A 22,620-nucleotide genomic window follows, 5' to 3' on the forward strand; every position below is an offset into this window, starting at 1 on the left:
CAATTACAATTTGTGTTTCAAAGCGCTGGAAATCTCATGCTTCTACTGCACATGGCAACAGTTTGCCAGTCTGCTATTAACCAAAAAAAGCTTTGGAAAACTTCGACTCATAGAGTGTCTACAGTGCAAGTAGAGGCCATTCAGCCCATCAAGACCACAGTGACCCTCTGAAGAGCATATCCTCCAGACCCACAACCCTAACTCTATCCCTGCATTTATCATGGCTAATCCACCTAGCCTGAACATTCCTGGACACCACAGGCCATTTAACATGGCCAATCCAATTAACTTGCACATCTTTGGACTGTGGGAGGAGACCAGAGCACCTGGCAAAAACCCACACAGACATGGGGAAAACATACAGACTCCACACAATCAGTCACCAAATACTGGAATCAAACCTGGGTCCCTGGCACTGTGAAGTAGCAGTACTAACCACTGAGCCACCGTGCCACCCATTTATCTTGATTCAGTCTCTGTATGTACATGACCTTTTCGGTATTGGGTCATTTTCCGTGTACCTCAGACTATTTTCACCAGACCAGGGCATGGGCTGCCGGTTGTTACTTCTTAAGATGGACTATTGGGTTTGGTTAACAAGGTAACTCAACAACACCTGGACCTTTTATAAAAGGTATAGCAGAAGAGGCTCAAAAGATCTTGTACAGTAAACTCCCAGTTATATGGTAGCCAAGCATCCAGAATTTTCATGCAAATGGCAAAAATTTCAAAAAAAAATTACCATTTGGATAAAGCTTCCTGAAAAATGTCAATTTGAACTTGCATGCTAATATGTTCATACATTCACCCGTATTTCTTATGTAACTAGTTGATTTATGTAGCTGGCACCCTCCATTCCAAATATATGCCAGATAATGGGGATTTCACAGTAATAGGTTCTGTTAAGTTTACTTTAAGATAATTGCTAATTACCAAGAGCATTTCACTTTTGACACAGTTTTGTAGAGTCTTTAGAAAAGCTGCTGACGTTTAAAGGATTTTTTTTTTAACTTTCAGGTGAAGAGATTGGAATGCTAGAGGACATGTCAGTTGCAATCGTAGATTTACAGAAAGTGGCATTCAAAGTTGTTGAAGCACAGTTGGAAGAGAGTGCTAGTGCCAATCTTTATCCTGTTGTGACTGGAATCAGGTAAGCAGTATTTTTCAGAACAGAAACAAGTAGTTGCATAATCTTACCACATATTCATTTTGATCAATAAGCTGCAATATCACACAGTATGATACAATATCAAAATATACTGTATCGAATTTTCTAATCAAAGTTAAAACTGATAATAGATCATTGAATTGAGACATTGTGTACATGATATGTTGTGGACATGATTAGAATGATGGGTACATGTAGGAACCAGATTGTTATTGCCCACATGAGGAGATGAAACTATTTCATGTTGTATGCTTTCTTTGGAATTGAAATAGCATTCTAAAACGTCCAACTGGTTAACTTAGCCAATAAGTCTGCTGTTGGGGTAAGGAGACTTGATTTTAAAGTATTAAATGTTGAAAACTGGATCATGTACCTCAGTTTTTTAGTATTCAAACCCAGCAAGTGCCAAAACAAAATTGCCTAATCTTTCGTTTAAAATTTTCTAAGCCTGCACCAGTGATTATGAAGTGAAATTTGCAGTTTAACGGATTTGAATAGGAATGAAATGTTGCAAGGAATTCCATTAACAAAATTTGTTTGACCCTTTTTAACCAAAGATTTGTAATTCACATAACTTGTTGAATATGTGGGCTGCCAATGTATTGACCTCCCCGAAGAAGCACTTGCACAGAAGACAAGAAATTGTTTCAGGATTTTAAACAATTGCAACCTCATCTGCAAGACAAGGGGAAAAAGTTTAGATCTGCCATCATTTCTGAACAGTAGATCGTTCTTGGCAATGTAGTTTTACATTAACAGCTATTTAAAGTCATACTGGATAATTTGAGGCTAAAGAGAGCTGTCTTTTTTTAAAACTGACAGACAGAAAATAAAGATCCAAACAAAGTATAGCATTTGATTACTGACAAAACTTAAAACTGTCAGAAAGACCCTTGATGTTGCAACCTAGAGAGATGATGCCAAACCTAATGGTATCTCCAGGTTCTTACCATTCTTTAGATTTTGTAGCAGTTTATACAACTGAGTGGCTTGGTAGGCCATTATAGAAGGCAGCCAAGGATCAACCATGTTATTGTGGTCTGGAGTCATATGTAGGTAAACCAGGTAAAGATGGCAGTTTATCTGTTGGAGATTAGAATAGTAAGAGGTGATTTGACAGAAACATATAAGACCTTGAGTGGTCTTGACAGGATGCGCATGGAAAAGATATTTCCTCTCGCAGGAGAATCTAAAAGTAGAAGTCACTGTTCCAAAATAAGTGGTCACCCATTTAAGGTAGGGGTAAGGAGAATGTTTTTCTTAAAGACAGTCATGAGTCTTTGGAGTTGTCTTCCTCAAAAGGTTGCAGAAGCAGAGCGTTTGAATACTTTAAAGGCATAGATTGATTCTTAAAAAGCAAAAGGTTGAAAGTTTATAGAAGGCAGGCGAGAGGTTTTCTTTAATTTGTTCAGTTGAGTTACCAGATCAGTCATGATCTTGTTGTAAAGCAGAGTAAGCCCGATGGTTCAAGTGGCCTACTCCTCCTAATTAATGTGTTTCTATGCACAAACAGTATGTTGTTAGGGCCCATAGTCTTTGCAGTAATCAGCTATCTCTTGAAATCATGTGGAGTGATTTGAATTGACTGAAGACTTTTGAATTGACTAAGCCGCCGCAAATGCTTTAGCTGTGCCTTTTGCACTGACTTGTTGGGCTTCATTGTCATTGGGGATGGGAAGGTTTGTGGAACTTCCCGTCTTAGTTTTGGAAATTGATGTCCTCCACCCAGAGTACATTCTGTGCTCTGCCTACCAACCGTATTGCTCCAAGTGCTGTTCAGAGTGGCAGAGCATTGATTTATCAGCTGAGGGTGAGTGGGAGATGGGAATCAGCAAGAGGATTTTTGCCCATGTTTGACCTGATGCCAAGGGACATCAGTATTGAGGGGTCCCTCAGTGACTCCTTTCTGCTTCCTTCCTGATTATATAACTCTGCTGCCAGCTTAGGTGTGTCTAACCTATTGGTGGGACAGGATATACCCAGAAATAGTGATAGAGAAATCGGGCATTGGTTGTAGGACAGTGAAAATTATTGAAAAAGGCTGTTTCCTGACTAGTCTATGGGGCATCACTTTGAATTTTGACACGTGTCCCCAGATGTTACTAGAACTTTACAGGGTTAACTGGGCAGAGTGCATTTTTGTCATTTCCAGTCTATAAGTTGATGGTAATTGGTTCAAGTATATAACTTTTCAGTAGCAACTTGAGAAACTAAGTGGCTTGCTCAGCTATTTCAGAGGGCAATTAAGAGTCAGCCATATAGCTGTGTGTCGAGAGTCGCATGAAAGGTGTACTTGGGTCTGGACAACAGGTTTCATTCCCTGATGGGCATAGATGAACCAAAGAGATTTTTGTACTATCCATTAACTTCATGATCAGTCATTATTATGATTACTTTTTGTTTAACTTTTTCTTCAACACCGATTAATTAATTGAATTTAAATTTCTGAAGCTGTCGCAGTCGGATTGAACTCATATCACTGGAGCATTAGTACAAGCCTTTGGTCACTAGCTCAGTGACATAATATTTATGACATCATTCCAAGCTACCATCATCCACAGTCATATCACAATACACTACGTACAGAAGTTCTTCACACTTCATCTAAATAATACTTGAAGATTACAACACCATTTCTGTGTCAACAACAAAAGTACTTCAATTTACATCCAAGAATGCACCATGTAACCATGTAGTCTGTGGTATTGCTGTTGAGTTTATGACAAGTTGCAAACAATCTCATATTTCCATGTGTGGAGTACCAATATATTTCACCATAAACCAGCTATTTTGTGCTTTGTGCACATGAGTCCTTCCAATTATTGAATTCCAGCTTTAGACTGCACTGTTGCCCAAAGTGCAGTGTGGAATTGGGGTGTTTACACAAAGAGATTAAGTGTTCATTCAGGGATAAATCATGCCTGTCTTAGCAACAACAGATGCCTGGAACAAACTGTCGTCTTAACCTTATCTGAATAACATATGGCCTCAGGACAGAGAAACTCAAGTTTGAAATTAGAAATATAAGGAGTGTTATTGTTTACTAACATTTTATAATTTTAAGAAAAAAATTTATTTCTGCTTAATTGTTATTGAAAGACCATGGTTAACATCTTAAAACTAATTGCTTAATTGTTGCTTATTAAGCTGTTATACTTGGGTTTTCAGACTACCTTTTGCTTACATTTGTATTATTGCTATGCTGCTATAAACCTCAGTGTTGCATATTAAATACATTACTTTGTGAGAAGTTAGGTTCATTCTGACCGTATTTGGGAACAATGTGAGATGCTGGCCAGGTGGGGGATGTTTAGGATTGGGCAAGTTGGCTTATTTACTATGGGTCATTTTATTATATCTTTGCTTATTTTCAAGCCAACTAAGGCTCCAGCTAAAGGCAGTTGGGGTCTGAATTGAAAGGTAAATGTTGTCACCCAGTGATATCATCAGCACCATGACAGTTTTGATGCTGGAATGTTGAAGGAGTACCTAGTCACATGCCTAATACTGAAACTTGTTTGGGACTCTCAGTGGCTAGAAGAGATCAGAGTATGTGGAATTTCTTTAATCCTTGGAAGGAATGATCCTCAGGGCCCAACAAGTAATTCTGAGCATTCTGGTCATTAGTCTTTTCTTTTCCAGATGAAACAGCATTGGTTCTGCAAATCTTTTCTCCACCTAGCCCACCCTCAATACTCCTTTTTCCTTGGGATCACTTGAATTCCACCTCCCACACTCCAGCATTTGCACCAATCCTAACTGTCATAGGTAAAGGCAAATTGAGGCCTATTGTTAACATCTGGTCCTTACTTATCTCTGTGTTTAGGTGCACTGCCTGCTTTAGGCTCCACACACACTGAACCAACCTAGAGTTATAATCTGCTCCATCATTTGGCATGTGCGAACATCTAGATTGAATACTATTTTAAATATCTGTGTCTGCTCTCTTCTCGCTTGTTTATTGCAGAGATTTTTACACAGTGGAGGTTCAGCTTCCCAGTAAGTTGTTTGAAGTTTTGCCGCAAGAGATTAAAGATGGAAAGCTGCTACGTGTGCACCCAGTATTTTTTAACATCGGAATAAATGAACAACAAACTCTGGCAGAGAGGTACATATGCATCACTTTGTTTGTACAGTGTGTCCCAGGTTGTGTACAGAGTTGTTTTTGAGTAACTTAATTCAATGAGAATTATGTTTGCTGTGCAATGGAACATTGGAGTTGAAATTCTTGAACTGTTGCACGTTTGCCAATTTTGCAGTATAAATCTGTACTAAAGGGCAAGTTATATAGTTTGTTCATCTCTGCATTACCTGTTCTCTTTGGTATTTTAAACACTTGAATCAATTGTCCACTCAATTTATTCCTTCTCCCTGCCATTAAAGCCTCAGTCCTCCCTCTGGTTATCAGCCTGGATTCCGTGCTGAAGTCTGAGGTGAGATTTTAACCCACCATCTCAGACTCAGGCAAGAATGCTAGAACTGAGCATGGCAGACATTTAAATGTAATGATAATGAATATCTTCAAATACTGTAGTTACATTTTGAGTCTTGCACTTTCTAAAGCTAATTTAAATTGAACAAAAAAAAACTTCATGTGAAAGGATGATTAGTTTCCTTCTATACTGTAAACTTCATTATTAGAAAAGGGTGTACACATAAAGTCTAACCAGCAAATCCCTATATGGAAGGTCAAATAAAGGCATAATGAACAAGAGATTTTTGGAGTTTACAACTATTTCACTATTTCTTTGAGAACCTATCATGTCAGAAATCAGAAGGCATCAAGAATTTAAATGTGAAGAATAATGATGTCATTGCACTGAATATAAAATTGCTCAGGTCAGTTGACTGGGAGTCTGGTTTGTGATGCAAAATGATGTCGACAGCATGGGTTCAATTCCCATGCTGACTGAGGCCACTATGAAGGATATGCCTTCTCAACCTTGCCCCAAATCTGAGGCATCGTGACCCAGCCAGGTTAAACCTGGCACCAATTGTTCCTCTCAAAAAGAGCAATTTTTGGTGATTTTCACTTTTCGTGAAGATTTTCGTGAAGATAGGGCGGCATGGTGGCTCAGTGGTTAGCACTGCTGCCTCACAGCACCAGGGACCCAGGTTCGATTCCACCCTCGTGTGACTGCCTGGGTGGAGTACGCACATTCTCCCCGTGTCTGCGTGGGTTTCCTCCGGTTTCCTCCCACAGTACAAAGATGTGCGGGCTAGGTGGATAGGCCATGCTAAATTGCCCATAGTGTTCAGGGATGTGTAGATTAGGGGGATAGGTTTGGGTGGGATGCTCTTTGTATCAGTGTGGACCTGTTGGGCCGAAGGGCCTGTTTCCACACTGTAGGGATTCTATCTATGATTCAAGACCAGAACACAGAGAATTTGATAGATTCATCTGCAGTGGCTTTTGATGAGCTAAACACAAGAACAAGGACCAACAAGGTCACTGCATGAGATAATGAAGAACAAAATTGTGAAAGTTCATCATTCCACCTCTATTGAAGGAACATAGGTGATGTCCTGGAATGTGTTATGATAGTGGTAAATATCCATTATCAATTTTCAAATGCCATCATCTGATTTTAATACTTGAGAACTTTTTAATGATGAAAATGTTTTTTAGAAAAGGAAAAACATTGACTTAAGATGCAACAGTGGTCACCTGACTAGGTTGAGCTAAGCCCGTGAAACTATCAATAAACAAGAATCGGTCTGAACTGAAATTAATGTCATTTTGAGAAAGCGCTGAAATTAACATCTGTGCCTCCTGTTTGATTCATGCTTTTCTGGAAGTTCCACTTAATGGGATGAAAATCATTTGCAGATTACCTAGCTTGAACAAACAATGAAACTGGACAACTGAGTTAGCTTGGAAAAGCAAATGAGAGAAACATTCATTCCAGTGGATTCAAAACTATTGACAGGTTTTGCTGCTGCTGAGGATAAGCATAAAGGGTCTGAAGACCAATATGTCCCCTGGACCGAATAGGATGCACCTTAGGAAATTAAAGAAAGTATCTACAGAGAGGATTGATGCACTGGTAGTAATCTCCTGGGAAGCCTTAAATTCTGGAATAGTCCCAGAGGATTGGAAAATTGTCATAGTCATACAGCACAGAAACAGATTCTTCGGTCCAACCAGTCCATGCTGAACATAATCCCAAACTAAACCAGTCCCATCTGCCTGCTCCTGGCCCATATCCCTCCAAACCTTTCCTATTCATGTATCGATCCAAATGTCTTTTAAAAAGTTATAATTGTACCCACATCCACCACTTCCTCAGGAAGTTCATTCCACAGGTGAACCACCCTGTGTGTAAAAAAATTTGCCCCTCATTTCTTTTTTAAATCTCTATCCTCTTGCCTTAAAAATGCACCCCCTAGTCTTGAAATTCCCCATTTTAGGGAAAAGACAACTACCATTTAATCTATCTTTATCTGTCATTATTTTATAAACTTCTTTCAGGTCAACTCTCAACCTCCTGTGTTACAGTGAAGAAAGTCCAAGCCTAGCCAGTCTTTTCTTTATAACACAAACTCTCATACCCAGCAACATCCTCACAAATCTCTTCTGAACCTTCTCCAGCTTGATTATATCCTTCCTCTAACTGGGCACCCAGAACTGGACACAGCATTCCAGAAGAGGCCTCACCACTGTCCTGTACAACCTCAACATAACGTCCCAACTCCTACACTCAAAGGACTGAGCAATGAAGGCAAGCGTGCCAAAAGCCTTTTTCATCATTCCTGTCTGTATGTGACGCAAATTTCAAAAAATTATGTACCTGCACCCCTAGGTCCCTATGTTCTACAACACTACCTGAGACTCTACCACTAATTGTATAAGCCCTACCTTTGTTTGTTGTACCAAAATGCAATACCCCTCATTTATCCAGATTGAACTCCATCCCCCATTTTTCAGCCCATTAATCCATTTGATCAAGATCCCTTTCTGATCTTAGAAAACCTACTTCACTGTCTACAATGCCACCAATTTTGGTGTCATCCGCAAACTTACTAACCATGCAATCTATATTCTCATCCAAATCATTTATATAAATGACAAACAAAAGAGGACCCAGAACCAATCCCTTTGGAACACTGCTGGTGACAGGCCTCCAGTCCAAAAAGCAACGCTCCACCATCACTCTGTGTCTCCTGCTATTAAGCCAATTTTGTATCCAATTGGCAAGCCCACCTTGAAGCCCATGTAACCTAACTTTACTAACTAGTCTACCATGTGGAACCTTGTCAAAGGCTTTACTGAAATCGAAATAAACAATGTCTACTGTTCTGCCCTCACCAATCTTTTTGGTAACTTCCTCAAAAAACTCAATCACATTTATGAGACACAGTTTTCCTCGCACAAAACCATGCTGACTATCCCTAATCATGTCTTGCCTCTCTAAATGTCTGTAGATTTTATCATTTATAATTGCCTCCAACAATTTACCCACAACTGATGTTAGACTCATGGGTCTATAGTTCCCTGGTTTCTCCTTACAAACTTTTGTAAACAAAGATACAACATTAGCTACCCTCCAGTCATCAGGAACCTCACCTGTAGTTATAAATGATGCAAATATTTCTGCAAGGGGTCTCATAATTTCCTCCCTTGCTTCCCACAACATTCTGGGATACATTAGATCAGGTCCCAGAGATTTATCCACCTTTATACTCTCTGAGACCTCCTGAACTTCCTCTTCTGTAATGTGAACTGTTTTTAAAACATCAAAGTTTATTTCTCTGCATTCTCTAGACTCTATTTCTTTCTCCACAGTAAAAACTGATGCGACATATTCATTTAGTATCTGTCCCATCTCCTGGGGTTCAACACAAAAATGACCTCCTTGATCTTCAAGAGGCCCAACCCTCTCTCTTGTTACCCTCTTGCTCTTTATGTATTTCTAGAATCTCTTTGGATTATTCTTAACCTTATCAGCCAATGCTATCTCGTATCCCCTCTTTGTCTTCCTGATTTCTCTCTTAAGAATGCCCCTACGCTCTTTATATTGATTAAGAGATTCAAATGAACCAAGTTGTCTATATCTTTAAAAAAATCTTTGTTATTCTTTACTAGAAATTCAACATCTTTATTCATACATTGTACTGTAATCTTACCAGCCTTACCCTTCACTCTATTAGGAACATAATGTCTCTGAACTCTCGTCATCACACTCTTGAATGCCTCCCATTCGTCAGACATCTTTTTACCTGCGATTAGTCTACTCCAATCAACTTTTGAACGTTCTTGTCTCAAATCATTAAAATTTGCCTTACTCCAATTAAAACTTTAACTTTTATGGAAGGCTTATCCTTTTCCATGACCATTTTGTAAGTAATAGAATTATGATGATTAGACCAAAAGTGTTCCCCTGCTTTTATCTCAGTCTCCTGCCCTGCCTTATTTCCCAAAAGAGAGTCTCGTTTTGCTCCATTTCTAGTAGGAGCATCCACATATTGATGAAGAAAATTTTCTTGAGCACATTTGACAAATTCTTCATCATCCAAACCTTTAACTCTATGTTAGTCCTAGTCAATGTTTGGAAAATTAAAATCCCCCACCATTACAAACTTATTATGCTTACATATATCTGTCAATGTAACACCTTTATTTAAAAAGGGAAGGAGACAAGAAACACGTAGCCATCCAATACAGAAACAGATCCTTCGGTCTGACCAGTCCACGTGTTCCAAAACTAAACCAGTCCCGCCTGTTTGTGCTTGGCCCATTTTCCTCCAAAATCCTTTCTTATTCATGAACTTTTCTTAATGCTTTTAAATGTTGTAACTGTACCTGCATCTATCACTTTCTCTGGCAGTTCATTGCACACATGAACCACTCTCTGTGTAAAAAAAAAAATTGCCCTTCATATCCTTTTTAAATCTTCCTCCTCTCACCTAAGCCAATGATCTTAACATCTGCTATTGGGAAAACTTTATATTCTATTATAACATTAGAGTCTAAAAGCAGAGCTTTTAGAAATACATAAAATGATCAAGTAGAGTCAGCATGGTTTCTTGAAGGGGAAATCATCACTGACAAATTTTCTAGAATTCTTTGAGGAGGTAACAAGCAAGATAGATAAAGGGAAATAGTAGATACAATATAATGTATTTAGATTTTTAGAAGGTGTTTGATAAGGTACCACACATTAGGCTACTTAATAAGAGTTAGAGGTAATTTATTAGCACGGATAGAGGATTGAGTAACTAATAGGAAACAGAGTCAAGATAAGAGGAACATTTTCAGGATAGTAACATATAACTGGGGAGGTACACAGGGATTATGCTGGGGCCACAATTATTTACAATACATATTAATGATTTGGATGAGGAAAGTGAATGTACTAAAGCCAAGTTTGCGGATGACACAAAAATAAGTGGGAAGGAAGGGGTGAGGATCACACAAAGACTCTGCAGAGGGATATAGACAGGTTAAGTGAGTGGGCAAAAACTTGGCAGATGGAATATAACGTGGGAAAATGTGTGATTGGCAGGAAAAATAGAGGAGCTGGATATTATTTAAATGTAGAAAGACTGCAGACGGCCCAGAACAGGGATTGGGGTGTCCTAGTCCATGATTCATAAAACTAGCAACTAAGTTCAGCAAATAATAGGGAAGATCAATAGAATGTTGGCCTTTATTCCAAAGGGAATGGAGTATAAAAGTCGGAGACATTGCTATAACTATATAAGGAACTAATCAGCACAACTGTAATACCGTGAGCAGTTTTGGCCCCCTTATCTAAGGAAAAATATACTGACATTGAAGGCAGTATAGAGAAGATTCACTAGGCTGATACCAGGTATGGAAGGACTATCTTATGAGAAGAGGTTGAGTAAATTTTGCCTGTACTAGTTGAAAATATGAAGAATGAGAGGCCACCTTATTGAACCATGCAAGATTCTTTAGAGGACTTGACAGAATAGATGCAGAAAGTTTGTTTCCCTTGTGGGAGAGCTTAGGATCAGTGACCATAATATCAGAATAAGATGTCACACGTTTAAAACAGAAATGAGGAAGAATTTCTTCTTTCAGAAGGTTGTGTATTTATGGAATTCTTTATCACAGTGAGCTGTTGAAGCTGGGTCGTTAAGTATATTCAAGGCTGAGATAGATAATTTTTGATCAGTAAAGGAATCAAGGGTTATGGGGCAACAGCAGGAAATTGGAGCTAAGGATTATTAATAAGCTGTAATCTCATTAAATGGTGGAGCAGACTGTGTGGACTGATGGCCTACTTCTGCTCCTGTATCTTAGGTTTTAACCTGAAACCACGGTCAGACCATAACACCTCAAAGACTCTAAAGACATTTAAACTGTCTAATCCAATGATTTTCCTTTTTGTACTAGACATTGGGGCAGTGTGGTCACTCAGTGGTTAGCACTGTTACCTCACAGTGCCAGGGACCCGGGTTTTATTTCACCCTCGGGCGAATGTCTTTGTGGAGTTTGCACATTATACCCTGCGTGGGTATCCTCCCGGTGCTCCAGTTTCCTCCTACAGTCCAAAGATGTGCAGGTTGGGTGGATTGGCCATGCTAAATTGTCCATAGTGTCCAGGGATGTGCAGACTGCATGGATTTGCTATGGGAAATGCGGGGTTACAGGGATAGGTTAGTGAGGTGGTTCTGGATAGGATGCTTTTGGGAGGGTTGATGTGGACTATTCTACTCTATATTTCCTTTCTTTTATACGTTATAATCATATATATGTCTGTGTTTGTCACATTTTTATTTTTCTTGGACATTGTAAATAATAAAATTATTTTTCTTTCAGTCAAGAAAACCCTGCAAGTGGCTCCTTACTTCTGACATCTACCTTGTTTAATTGAATTGTCAGATAGTTAACGTGTGAAAAAGAATTATAAACCATTGTTGATGGGGCCTTAAAAAGAGGAGAGCTGATTCAGCTGTCCTAACTTGGTTATAAAAATTGTTTGACTTGAAGTAAACCACAAAGTCCAAACTTTAGATGGAATATCTCCAATTCATATATTTTACTGATGCATTTTTGTTACCCTGCTATCATTATGAGATATAAAAGGGGAATGCTTTACTACACAGCAGTTGTTAAACAATGCAACATATTGTGGATAGTGGATATCTGAAATAAAAACAAAGTATTAAAAGCCCTCAGCAGACACTGCTCAGGATTTCTTGCATTTTCTGATTTATTTAGTTACAGTTGTTTGGTTCTATTCAAAATTGGCAGTCATGTCCCACTTATTTTTATAACACATAGATTATTACATTGCAATAATTCAGAGATGAAACAAAATCAGATGTGGATTTATATTCCTCAGTGCTCAGATTTAATTCTAATATTCAACCAATAGTAAATTGACTTGTGGTGTTTCCTGTTCCTGGAGAATTGAGATATGTGTCACCCAGCTGATGTTTCCTGTGCTCAGCTCAAGCCAAATATCATCAGTGGAAATTGTTTGTTGTAAAATTCAAAATGTTTTGCTGGTTCCTTTCATTTGATATTTTTCCCCTCATGTTAAAGCCTCTATCATTCACTTCCTTTCACATAAAATAAACAGGCTCCATTCATTTAACTTGTAAGTTACTAATCCAAACTTTCTTTATTCTGTAAGTTCTTTAAATATCTTGCCACTTCCTCGAACATGTGCTTGTACTTTCTGTAACTCCATGTGAGAAGATGGAATTGAGGTCAAATATTATCCATGATTTTGTCGAATGTTATGGTAGACTGTAGAGGTGGTATGGCCTATTCCTGCTACTGTTTCTTATATACAGTTGTGCTTTATGGGATAGGTTAGGAACAAAGCTAACAGCTCAAAATTGGAGATCCAGCAGGTGCTGTGGACAATCAGCAGCAGCACAACTGTGTTTCACACAATGCGTAATTTTACTCAGCATATTGTTCACTGTTCCATTACAGTCAAGCCAGATGACCATTCTTGGGTCAATGAAGAATGTAGTACAGCATGCCAACCTGACAAAGTTACAACAAGAATTATGTGCCTTTTTAAATAACGAATATAGCGTGCTACAGGCAGAACCAAGTGGTTATCTCGCTGATAGATTGGGTCAAACCTCTGTCGACCTGTCATATTTAGTCATGAATAGTGGTAGACATGTAAGTATAAGGGTTGGGGAAGCTCCATAATCATCCCCATCTTCAATGATGGTACAGCCCATCACATAAGTACAAAGGCTGAGGCATTTGCAACTAACTTCAGTGCTAAGCAGATGATCTTGCTGAGATTTCCACTATCACCAGTCTTTCACTACATTTATTCAATCCACAGTAAATCAAAAAAGAACTGACTGCATTGCAATGGCTACGTAAGTCTCCTGACAATACTCGGGCCTAATTGCTGAAGAGCTCTGCTTCAGCACTATAGCCACACCTTAAACTGTTTTAGCACAAGCATAAACCCAACAATGTGCAAACTGGTTCAGCTTTTTCGTTTCTGTAGAAAGCAGGACAAATCCAACCTGACCAAGTAGCCTGCTCTCAATCATCAACCACATGATGGAGGAAAGCATGAAAAATGTTAGCTACCTCACCAACAATCTGCTCTCCTGTGCCCATTTTGGATACTGCCAAGGCACTCAGCTTTGGACCTCATTACAGCCTTGCTCCTAATGTGGATAAAAGAGCTGAAATCCAGAGTTGAGATCGGAGTGACTGCCCTTAGCATCAAGCCAGCATATGACTTGACTGCATGAAACTTCAAAGGAACCCTGTTAAAACTGCAGTCAATAGGGATCGGGGTCAGGGGAGGACTCTCCAGCAGCTGGAAACATGCATAACACAAAGGAAGATGAATGTGGTGGTCAGAGGCCGGTCATCACAGCACCAAGACAGTACTGCAGGAGATCATCAAGGCAATGCCCTGGGCACAAATATCTTCAGCGATATCTGTTATGATTCACGAGGCTAATGTGTTGTAAATCTATGCCTGCAATTTCTGAAGTTGTACCAAACATCAAAATTGTTTTCATAAAGATACAGTACCCCATTTTACCTGACTTTCAGACAAAGGTTGATAGAAAACACAGAACAGATTTGCATTCTATACAAAAATTATAATTTATTATAGTTACTTAAACTACAGCTATAGATAAGCACACACACACACGCAAATAGGGAAATTAGATTATTAGCAGAGGTAGAAAAAGGCTGAAAAGTCAATTCAGTTGTCTTTGCTTCCTGTTTGCAATGTCAATAGGATGCTACTTCAGCTAGCCAGACCCTTGGTGTTTAGTTGTATTTGTTTGGAAGCTTTTGTTAGTTTGTAAGAAGTACAGTGCAACTGATTCGCTTGAAAAATATCTTTGAATTATTAGTTCAAAAATCATGGCTTGTAACAACTGCTGCAGAAGAAGCAAGTAGTTTCCCTCAAGTTTAATCAGTGTTTTTTAGTGCTGAGAACATGCACTCTTCTGGGGACAACAACAGTGCCAACTTGCTCATCTAGCTGAGAACCAACCTGCTTCACTTGTTTTTTTAAAAAAAGACTCCTCAGCTCCTGATCATTTGTGCATTGCAGGAACTCAGCCACAACAAACAGAGTTCACATAGGTATTCAATTCCTTGCTGTGAAATTATGCAGTTGTACTGGTAAATCCTTGTCTTTAAAATCAGTTCTTCCTCCTTGCAGTCCATTGTTTTTAAAGACACAAAAAATAAGATACTGTCCTTACATGTCAATGATCATTCCTCCATACCAAGGTTTAAAGTGGAGTTGTTTACTGAAGGATCCATGTTTTTATGCTCCATTTACAATTTTTCAGATAGTAAACCAGCCCATACCAGGACAGTGATAACTGGACAAATACTAGACTTGGGCTGACAAGCTGTTTGTAATATTTTCAGCACATGAGTGTCAAATACTTTCAACAAGAAGTGTCTAATCACCTTCCATTGACACTCCATTTCGTTACCATTATCAAATCCCCCAGCGTTTACATTAAGGACCAGCCATTGATCAGAAACTGGTCTCATAAATATTGTGGCTAAGAAAAGTCAGAGGCTGGGAATTCTCACCTCTTGACTCTTCAAAACCTTTCTACTTTAAAAGCATAAATTATTATGATATTGCTATACCCATTGCCCTCTAGATGGGTGAAGTTGCAACAATGCATAAGCTTAATACTATCCAAAAAAAAGCAATTTGCTCGACTGGTAGCCTGTCTATCAGTTTAAATAACTGGTGCACTGTGTTATTGTCCAAGGTTCTTTGATGAAACCTGCTAAATCTACAAACACCAGCAATTAGAAAAAAGTGGGCAGTGTGGTACGGTAGCATGATAAGGTTCAGGTTACCCTCCAAGTCAACACAATGTCCAACACTAAATATGCCTCACTGTTTCTTCATTTTCATTTGATCAAAGTCCTAGAATTCCATACTTAACAGCACTGAGCATCTACTTTCAGCAGACAAACTACAACAATCCTGGAGGGAGGTTCGCCAACATGATCTCAAATGATGTTCAATAATTGCAGCCTTGTTAATGGTGCTACATCCCAAGAATGAATGAAAATAACTTTTAGCAATGATTTTTCTTTCCATCAACTTTCTGTTAGTTCTGAAATATCCTATGATTTTGACCTTTAAACACTCATGTTGCTCATCTACATGTTGTCCCTCATGAATATCTACAGGTGAGAAGTAAGTTTTCATATAGATGCTGACAGCAGTTAGCTGTACTTTTCCACCACTTCTTTTGACCCCTCCACTAAATCTGTATCTCAACGAAATTATGGATAATCTGCAATTTCCTTCAAGTAAACGTGAGAAGACTGGAGTCACAAACTCCATTCCTCTGCCACAGATTTCAGTCCCTTCCTCAGCTACTAATTTTGGATGAACCTGATAATCTTAGTATACTATTTGCCCAATAGCTGAGTTGATAAGCCGTGTCCTCGCTATCGCAAAGATTTTCTCTTTTGCATCATTGCCCACCTCTGCCTCTGCTTCTGGGCAATCTGTTGCTGAATCCTCATATGTTTCTGTCACTGACATGCTCTCCAGGTCAGCCTTCCATCCTCAATCTCAGCAGAAACTTCAGTTTATTCAAAAATGTACTATGCATATTCTATCCTGCCTTGAAGTCTAACTCATCCATTACCCTTATCTTTGCTGACCTAAATACTCTCATAATCCCTCAACACCTGCAATTTAAATCCTTATTGGTATATTTAAAACTATTAATGGATTCACTCATTTTTATCTCTGTAATGTTCTCTCAGCTACAACCCCAGTGACTCCTCTATCCCACCCCACCCCCATCCAAGGTCTCTGCTTGCCTCTGAGTATGTCATCTTGTGTATTTATTCTCTAATTAGCCCACTATTGACGATCATGTCTTTAACCATCCAAACCCTTTGCTTCTCCTGAGTTCTGTCCCTCCACCTAACTTGCTTCTGTTGTTTGGCCCAATTTTTAACTCTTTCATTAATTGGCCATATAAACTCAAATTGCTATTGCAGTTTATGTGGGTGTTTTTATTGTCAGTTTGAAAGGAGCACAGGAGAGAGCCCTTTTACTTTCCTTTGCTCTATAAAAAGAAAAGCATAATTTATTTTTCTTAATGTGCATCCTGGTTGCAAACCCTTCTTTTCATCGATTGTTCTCATTCTGGAATAATGGTAGTTAGGTAGCTCTTGATACTGATGATGCACAATATGATTAGTTACAATCAAGGTCCCCCAAAGTATCCATTTTCAAGCAGAAGTGCAATCAATGATGAAATAGACAAAGGACTTTAAAAATTGGTGAAGCTTTAAGAATGTTAAACGTACAAAACAGCACAATGAAGAAAATTAATCCAATTAGAATTGTGTGACAGCAAAACTGGTTCAAATTTTAAAAAAGTGACAAAATAATTTCAGCAATAACAATGGACAATTTTTAGCTATTCCAAGGCTGTATTTTACCATCTGTTCTCTGATCATCTAAAATTATGGTTCTTTTTTAATCCAGATTCTTTGTTTTAATGCTCTTGTGTTACATGTCGCACCTAATTTGGGACTATAACAGACAAATTGAAATATGGCTGTGGATACTGGGTAACGAGAAGCTGTGACTCAGCTGTGAAGTCCCTTTGTTTAAATAGTCAGACAACACTCATTTTGGCTCACACATAAAGGTTGCCCATTTTGATAAGGTAACAGAAAGCTGCTAGTTCATTCCAGTTTTTCAGGACTCCTTGATGCCATACTTAATTGAATATTTACTTGATGTCAAATGGCCTTATAAAGATGGCACAGAAACAAGAGATGTCAGTCTTTCAGCGAATATCTGCTAGGTGATGAATTGTTCTGGGAAGAGCATGTGCTCATAATGCAAGGATTAAGAGACGTATGAACGTGGTAGGGTTTTTTTTAATTCATTCATGCATTGTTGGTATATCTGGCACGGCCTATATTTATTGCCTAGCCCTAATTGCCCAGAGGGCAGTTAAGAATTAACCATATTGCTGTGGGTCTGGAGTCACATGTCGGCCAGATCAGGTAAGGACGTTAGTTTCCTTCTTTAAGGGGCATTAGTGAACCAGATGTGTTTTTCCTGACCATCAACAATGGATTCATGGTCATAATTGGACTCTTAATTCCAGATTTTTATTGAATTTAAACTCCACCATCTGCCATGGCGGGATTTAAACCAGGATCCCCTCAACTTTAACTAGGTCTTTAGATTAACAGTTCAGCGATAATACCACTAGGCCGTTACAACTCCAATTAAAGTGGTGGGTTTGGTAAGATATGGCAAGAAATCTCATTAGACCGCGAGATATAAAACCTTCCAAAAATTCTCAACCCAGTTTGGATTTAGCCAAAACAAAAGTTAGATTCAGCCCTCTAGATTTTTCCAAAAAGGAATAATCAGCCCCTGTAGACCAACAATCTGAAAACAAAGGAAAACGTAATGACTTCTCATGTCTGCAGAATGTCCTGTTGATAAATATGAATTGCTGTAGATTGATGGAATTGTCCAGTTCTGTTTCTAACCAACTTGTATTCAAGTCACTGAGAATTGGTCATAGTCCACTATTTCAGATTTTACCAGGTAGTCAGAAATACTGGTACTTAGAATCTTTTTCAGGTATTTAAGGACTTCTGCCAGGTGAACAAGGGAGACAACTTGCAACTTCTAGCTGTTTGCTTCCTCTGACTGCTGAGTCTGCAGAACAGAAATCTAAGTCCAGAGAGGGGAGCTAGAGAACCAGCAGTATAGGGGCCCCCGGGGTTTAGTCGATCTTGTCTTCTGCAATAACTAACACAAGTAATCTACCAGCTTGTCTCCTTAAAAGCTTTGCTTAACTGATTCCCTAAAGCCACTTGATTTATAGCAAAAAGTAGGTGGCCTACCTCATTTATTAAACTGTTGACTTCAATTTCCAAGAAATCACGTGGTAAAACCATTCTCAATGCAAAAAATGTCAAGTATTTCCCAGACAGTCCTTATATATGTTCCCAGCACTTGGTAAACCATTTGGGCAAACCTGAAGTATTACAAATGTAGTGCCAGTATTCTTCTACATTATAAAGTAAATAGATGCTTGATAATTTTAAACTGGAAATTGCCCTGTGTGATGTCATTGTATGAACATAACTGTTTGTTTGATGTGTCCATTAAAAGTGTGTTCAATGGGAAACGTTTTTAGTGTTCTTTAAATGTTGTACACTATAATTTCCAGATTTTAGTATTTAATTATGTAAAATTCCACTGGTGCTCTGTCCAATAATTATCCTTTAAAAAAATAGATGCTTTTTTTCCTCATTATTGCAGTTTGAGGCAACCTTGTTATGTATAAACTAATTCCAGCACTTTGCCATATTATACCTGTGTCTGCCAATGTACTTTGTTACCTATGAAATATTTTTAGATACATTAAAGTTATGAAAGCTACTTAATAAACTCAAGTTTTAGAAGTTCTTTAGGTTTACTTTACATATTATGGTAAATTGAAATAAACTGATCAGAATGTGTCTTTATCCTTAGGTTTGGGGATATTTCTCTGCAGGAAATTATCAATCAAGAGAATTTTAAATTACTCAATAAATATTATAAAACATTTCAAGAAAAACTAATATCAAATTGTAAGTATTCACTTGGTTCAATGTTCTTAATTATTAGGCAAATAGCTAAATGTCACTGTAAGGTTTCAGCCACATTAGTTTTTAAAATTCCTAAATATGATTTTCCTAACATTGTGAAAAAATGTTGATGAGTACTAGCACAATCTGCCACTTTGCTAATGATAAAATGACTATTACAGAGGTCTTGTTAAACATAGCAGATATTGAGAATTAAAAATTCTTCGTTACAAGGTACTTGAGAAGTGGGATATGTAAAAATAAAGGGGTACTGATAATAATGATAATATGATAGTTCTGCAGAAGAATAACTTACTATTTTAGATGAAGTAAAGGAACAGAAAAGGATGTGTTATATTGCTGTGTGTTTATGCGAACCCACAAATAGTAGAAAACGGATAGGAAAACAAAACTGTAGGTAAATTTCAGAGAAATGTGGAAGCAGTGGTATGGAACTTCACTCCGTCGTAACAGGCTACCATGTACAGATAGACTACCACCTATTCTGCTGTTGGAAACCGGGGTGGAGATAGCAGAAGCTCTGACCACAAACTTTTAATCCGCCATTGATTTTGGAGTGGTGCCATAGGACTGGAAGATTGTGGGTGGTTCAAAAATGGAGCTGTGACAGGGAGCAGATAAAGCTAGCAACTATATGCTAATCAGTCTAATGTCAGTGGTGGGGAACTACTAGAGATGATGGCCACCGTGGATGATTCTGGTGTACAAAAGGAGATTGGCAGAGCTATAATGATAGCAAATTCAATAATAAGGGGAACAGACATGCACTACTGCCACTGCAAAAGATTGTCCAGAATGGTGTGTTGGCTCTCTGACGTTAGGATCAAGGATTTCTCAGAGTAGCTGCAGGCTGTTCTGAAGGGGTAGGGTGACCAGCCATTGGTCACAGTACATATCGGTACCAATTTAATAGCTTTAAAAAAAGGGGATGAGATCTTACAAGCAGAATATAAGGAGTCAGGACATAAATTAAAAAATAGACCTCAAAGGTAGAAATCTCATGATTGCTACCTGTGCCATATGTTACTAAGCATAGAAATAACAAAATATACCAGATGATGATGATGTCACAGAAATAGTGTAGGAGGGAGAGATTTAGAGTTTTGGCACATTGGACTGGTTCTGAGGAAGGTGGGATTGGTATAAGCATGAAAGATTACATTTAAGCAGGACTTTAGTCTAGAATGGCAGGAGGATGGGAATCTGAGCAGGGAGACAGAAAAGAAAGTAGGGTAGAAACAAAAGGCAGAAAAGTAAGAATCAAAAGTGGAAGTCAGGAAAAACAAGGACAAAATCCAAAAGGGGCCATAGTGCAAAATAAAGCGAAGATGACTGATAAAGTACAAGGTTAAATGGACAAGTCTAAAGGCTTTGTGTTTTAATAGCATGTTCAATAAAGTAAATATTGTACCTATGCAAATACATATAAACTGTTATGACATAGTTATGATTACATAGATATATCTGCAGGATGCCCAGGAATGGGAATTGGATACCCAGGGATATTCATTATTGCAGAAGGACAGACAAAAATTGGAAGAGAGTGGGGTAACTTTGTTAATGAGGGTGAGCTCAATGCAATAGTGAGAAACAATATTGACTCAGAAACTCATGATTAGGAACCTGTATGGTGCAAATAATAAACACCAATAATAAATTGTTGAATATTACTATATACCCCACAGTAAATAGGAAGGAAGTAGAGAAGCAAATTCAGGTTAATTTTATAGAAATTTCTGCTTTGAGCAAAGAAATCTAGGGGACCCAAACAGATTTTCAATTATAAATGGTCTTACTAAAGCAAGTAGAAAGAAACTATTTTCTCCAGCAAGTAAATTGTTAACCACTGGTTTTAAGTTTAAAATAATTTTTTAAATGAACACGTTGCATGAACTTTAGCTACAGCTGTTCAAGAGATTCACATTTTAGTAACTTGTTTTATACAATCCTGAGAGACTTCACAGAATAAACATCTTATGTACAAGATTTGTACTATAACTTCAGCATTTAAAAATTCTCTTCAGGTATAGAGCAGAAGCCTTTCTTTATCATGGTAAACAATGTAAGCCTAGGTATTAAATAATGGGATATGGATTTACACATTCTGTTTATCCTATATCAAATTATTTCTGTAGAAACACCAAAAAGAGTCTCAGACATTGCCTGAAAGCGTTAAGAAAACTGTGGACCATTCTTGACAGTTGCTAATTGTAGATGTGAGAGAATCACTGACTTAGAAAGCCTGGAATCTGTTTACTAAGTCACTTGATCTGTTGTCAGCTTTAGGTGGAGCGAAGATATAAGGAAATGAGGGAAGTTGTTAAAATACCTTTCAGAAAAGGAATGTCTCATTCATCAAAGAAAAGACTAAGCAATCAATTTAAAAAATCTCTTTTATTTGTTTAATTAATTAGAAAATCAATATTTTATGTCCATCTCTCTATTTAATAAACATAATTCCCTTTCGTTATGGATACTAGCTTTAATATTGACAAATAACATTGATTGCAGGACTGGTCAGCACTAAATGCTGACACTGAAGTTGAAAAATCTATTGACCTTTGTAATTACTCAATAAATTATGATATGATTAAAACATTTCTCCTTTCTTGCAGGTCTGCCTCGATTTCAAACTCAGATTGATATAAAAGAACTACTTCAAAGCCTTAGCCAAAATGTCCAAGTTCGGAAAAGAAAAAATGTGGAAGTCCTAAAACTTGCTGCATTGGTAAGTTCCATTTGTTTATTTGACTTTTAAAAAAGTTCCTAGTTATAAATGCATAAATTGCTGGTTTAAATAAGAATAAGCTATGTATCTCATTCAAAGCAATATGCATCACCTGATAATTCAACTCTGGTCATGGCAATAAACTCTGAGTTTGAACAATTAATATTTAGCACCTGTATCACATTCAGTTAAATATGTACATGTCTCCTGTCTTGTTCACATTGTAAAAATCATTTCAAATAAAAATAGCTCCTCAGCCCTGACCCCCATTGGCTTCCTATCCTTAACACATTCTGAATTATTATCTCACTCATGGACACCCTAACAACCTCACCCCCTCCGTAAAGCACAACATTTGAATTCTCACTCAGTAGTATCTCCTTATTTCTACAACAAATTTCAGCTTGGAAAATGTTTTAACCTGCACATCTGTATGTGTTTTTCTTCCATGTACAAAATACCATTTTTTAAAAATTTGTCAATTCTTCTGGACTTTAATCTTTGCCAACCACAGATGTGTATTTCCTGTTGATTTATGAAAGGCTATGTTCATACTCGTCCTTTGGCCACTTTTCACACCTCACCCCCTCCGTAAAGCACAACATTTGAATTCTC

General features: G+C 37.9%; 1 protein-coding gene across 1 annotated transcript in view; it reads left to right on the forward strand.

Moving 5' to 3' along the window:
* Positions 1-22,620, forward strand: part of inpp4b (inositol polyphosphate-4-phosphatase type II B) — a 718,933-nt gene that overhangs the window by 635,943 nt on the left and 60,370 nt on the right. Inside the window, exons 20-23 of the mRNA XM_048597564.1 lie at positions 1,018-1,150; positions 5,136-5,276; positions 19,162-19,259; positions 21,893-22,005. Of these exons, the coding sequence (XP_048453521.1) occupies positions 1,018-1,150; positions 5,136-5,276; positions 19,162-19,259; positions 21,893-22,005 (485 nt within the window). The remainder of the gene's footprint in view (positions 1-1,017; positions 1,151-5,135; positions 5,277-19,161; positions 19,260-21,892; positions 22,006-22,620) is intronic.

The sequence above is a fragment of the Rhincodon typus genome, chromosome 1, assembly GCF_021869965.1.
Source record: "Rhincodon typus isolate 14 chromosome 1, sRhiTyp1.1, whole genome shotgun sequence".
Lineage (NCBI taxonomy): Eukaryota > Metazoa > Chordata > Chondrichthyes > Orectolobiformes > Rhincodontidae > Rhincodon > Rhincodon typus.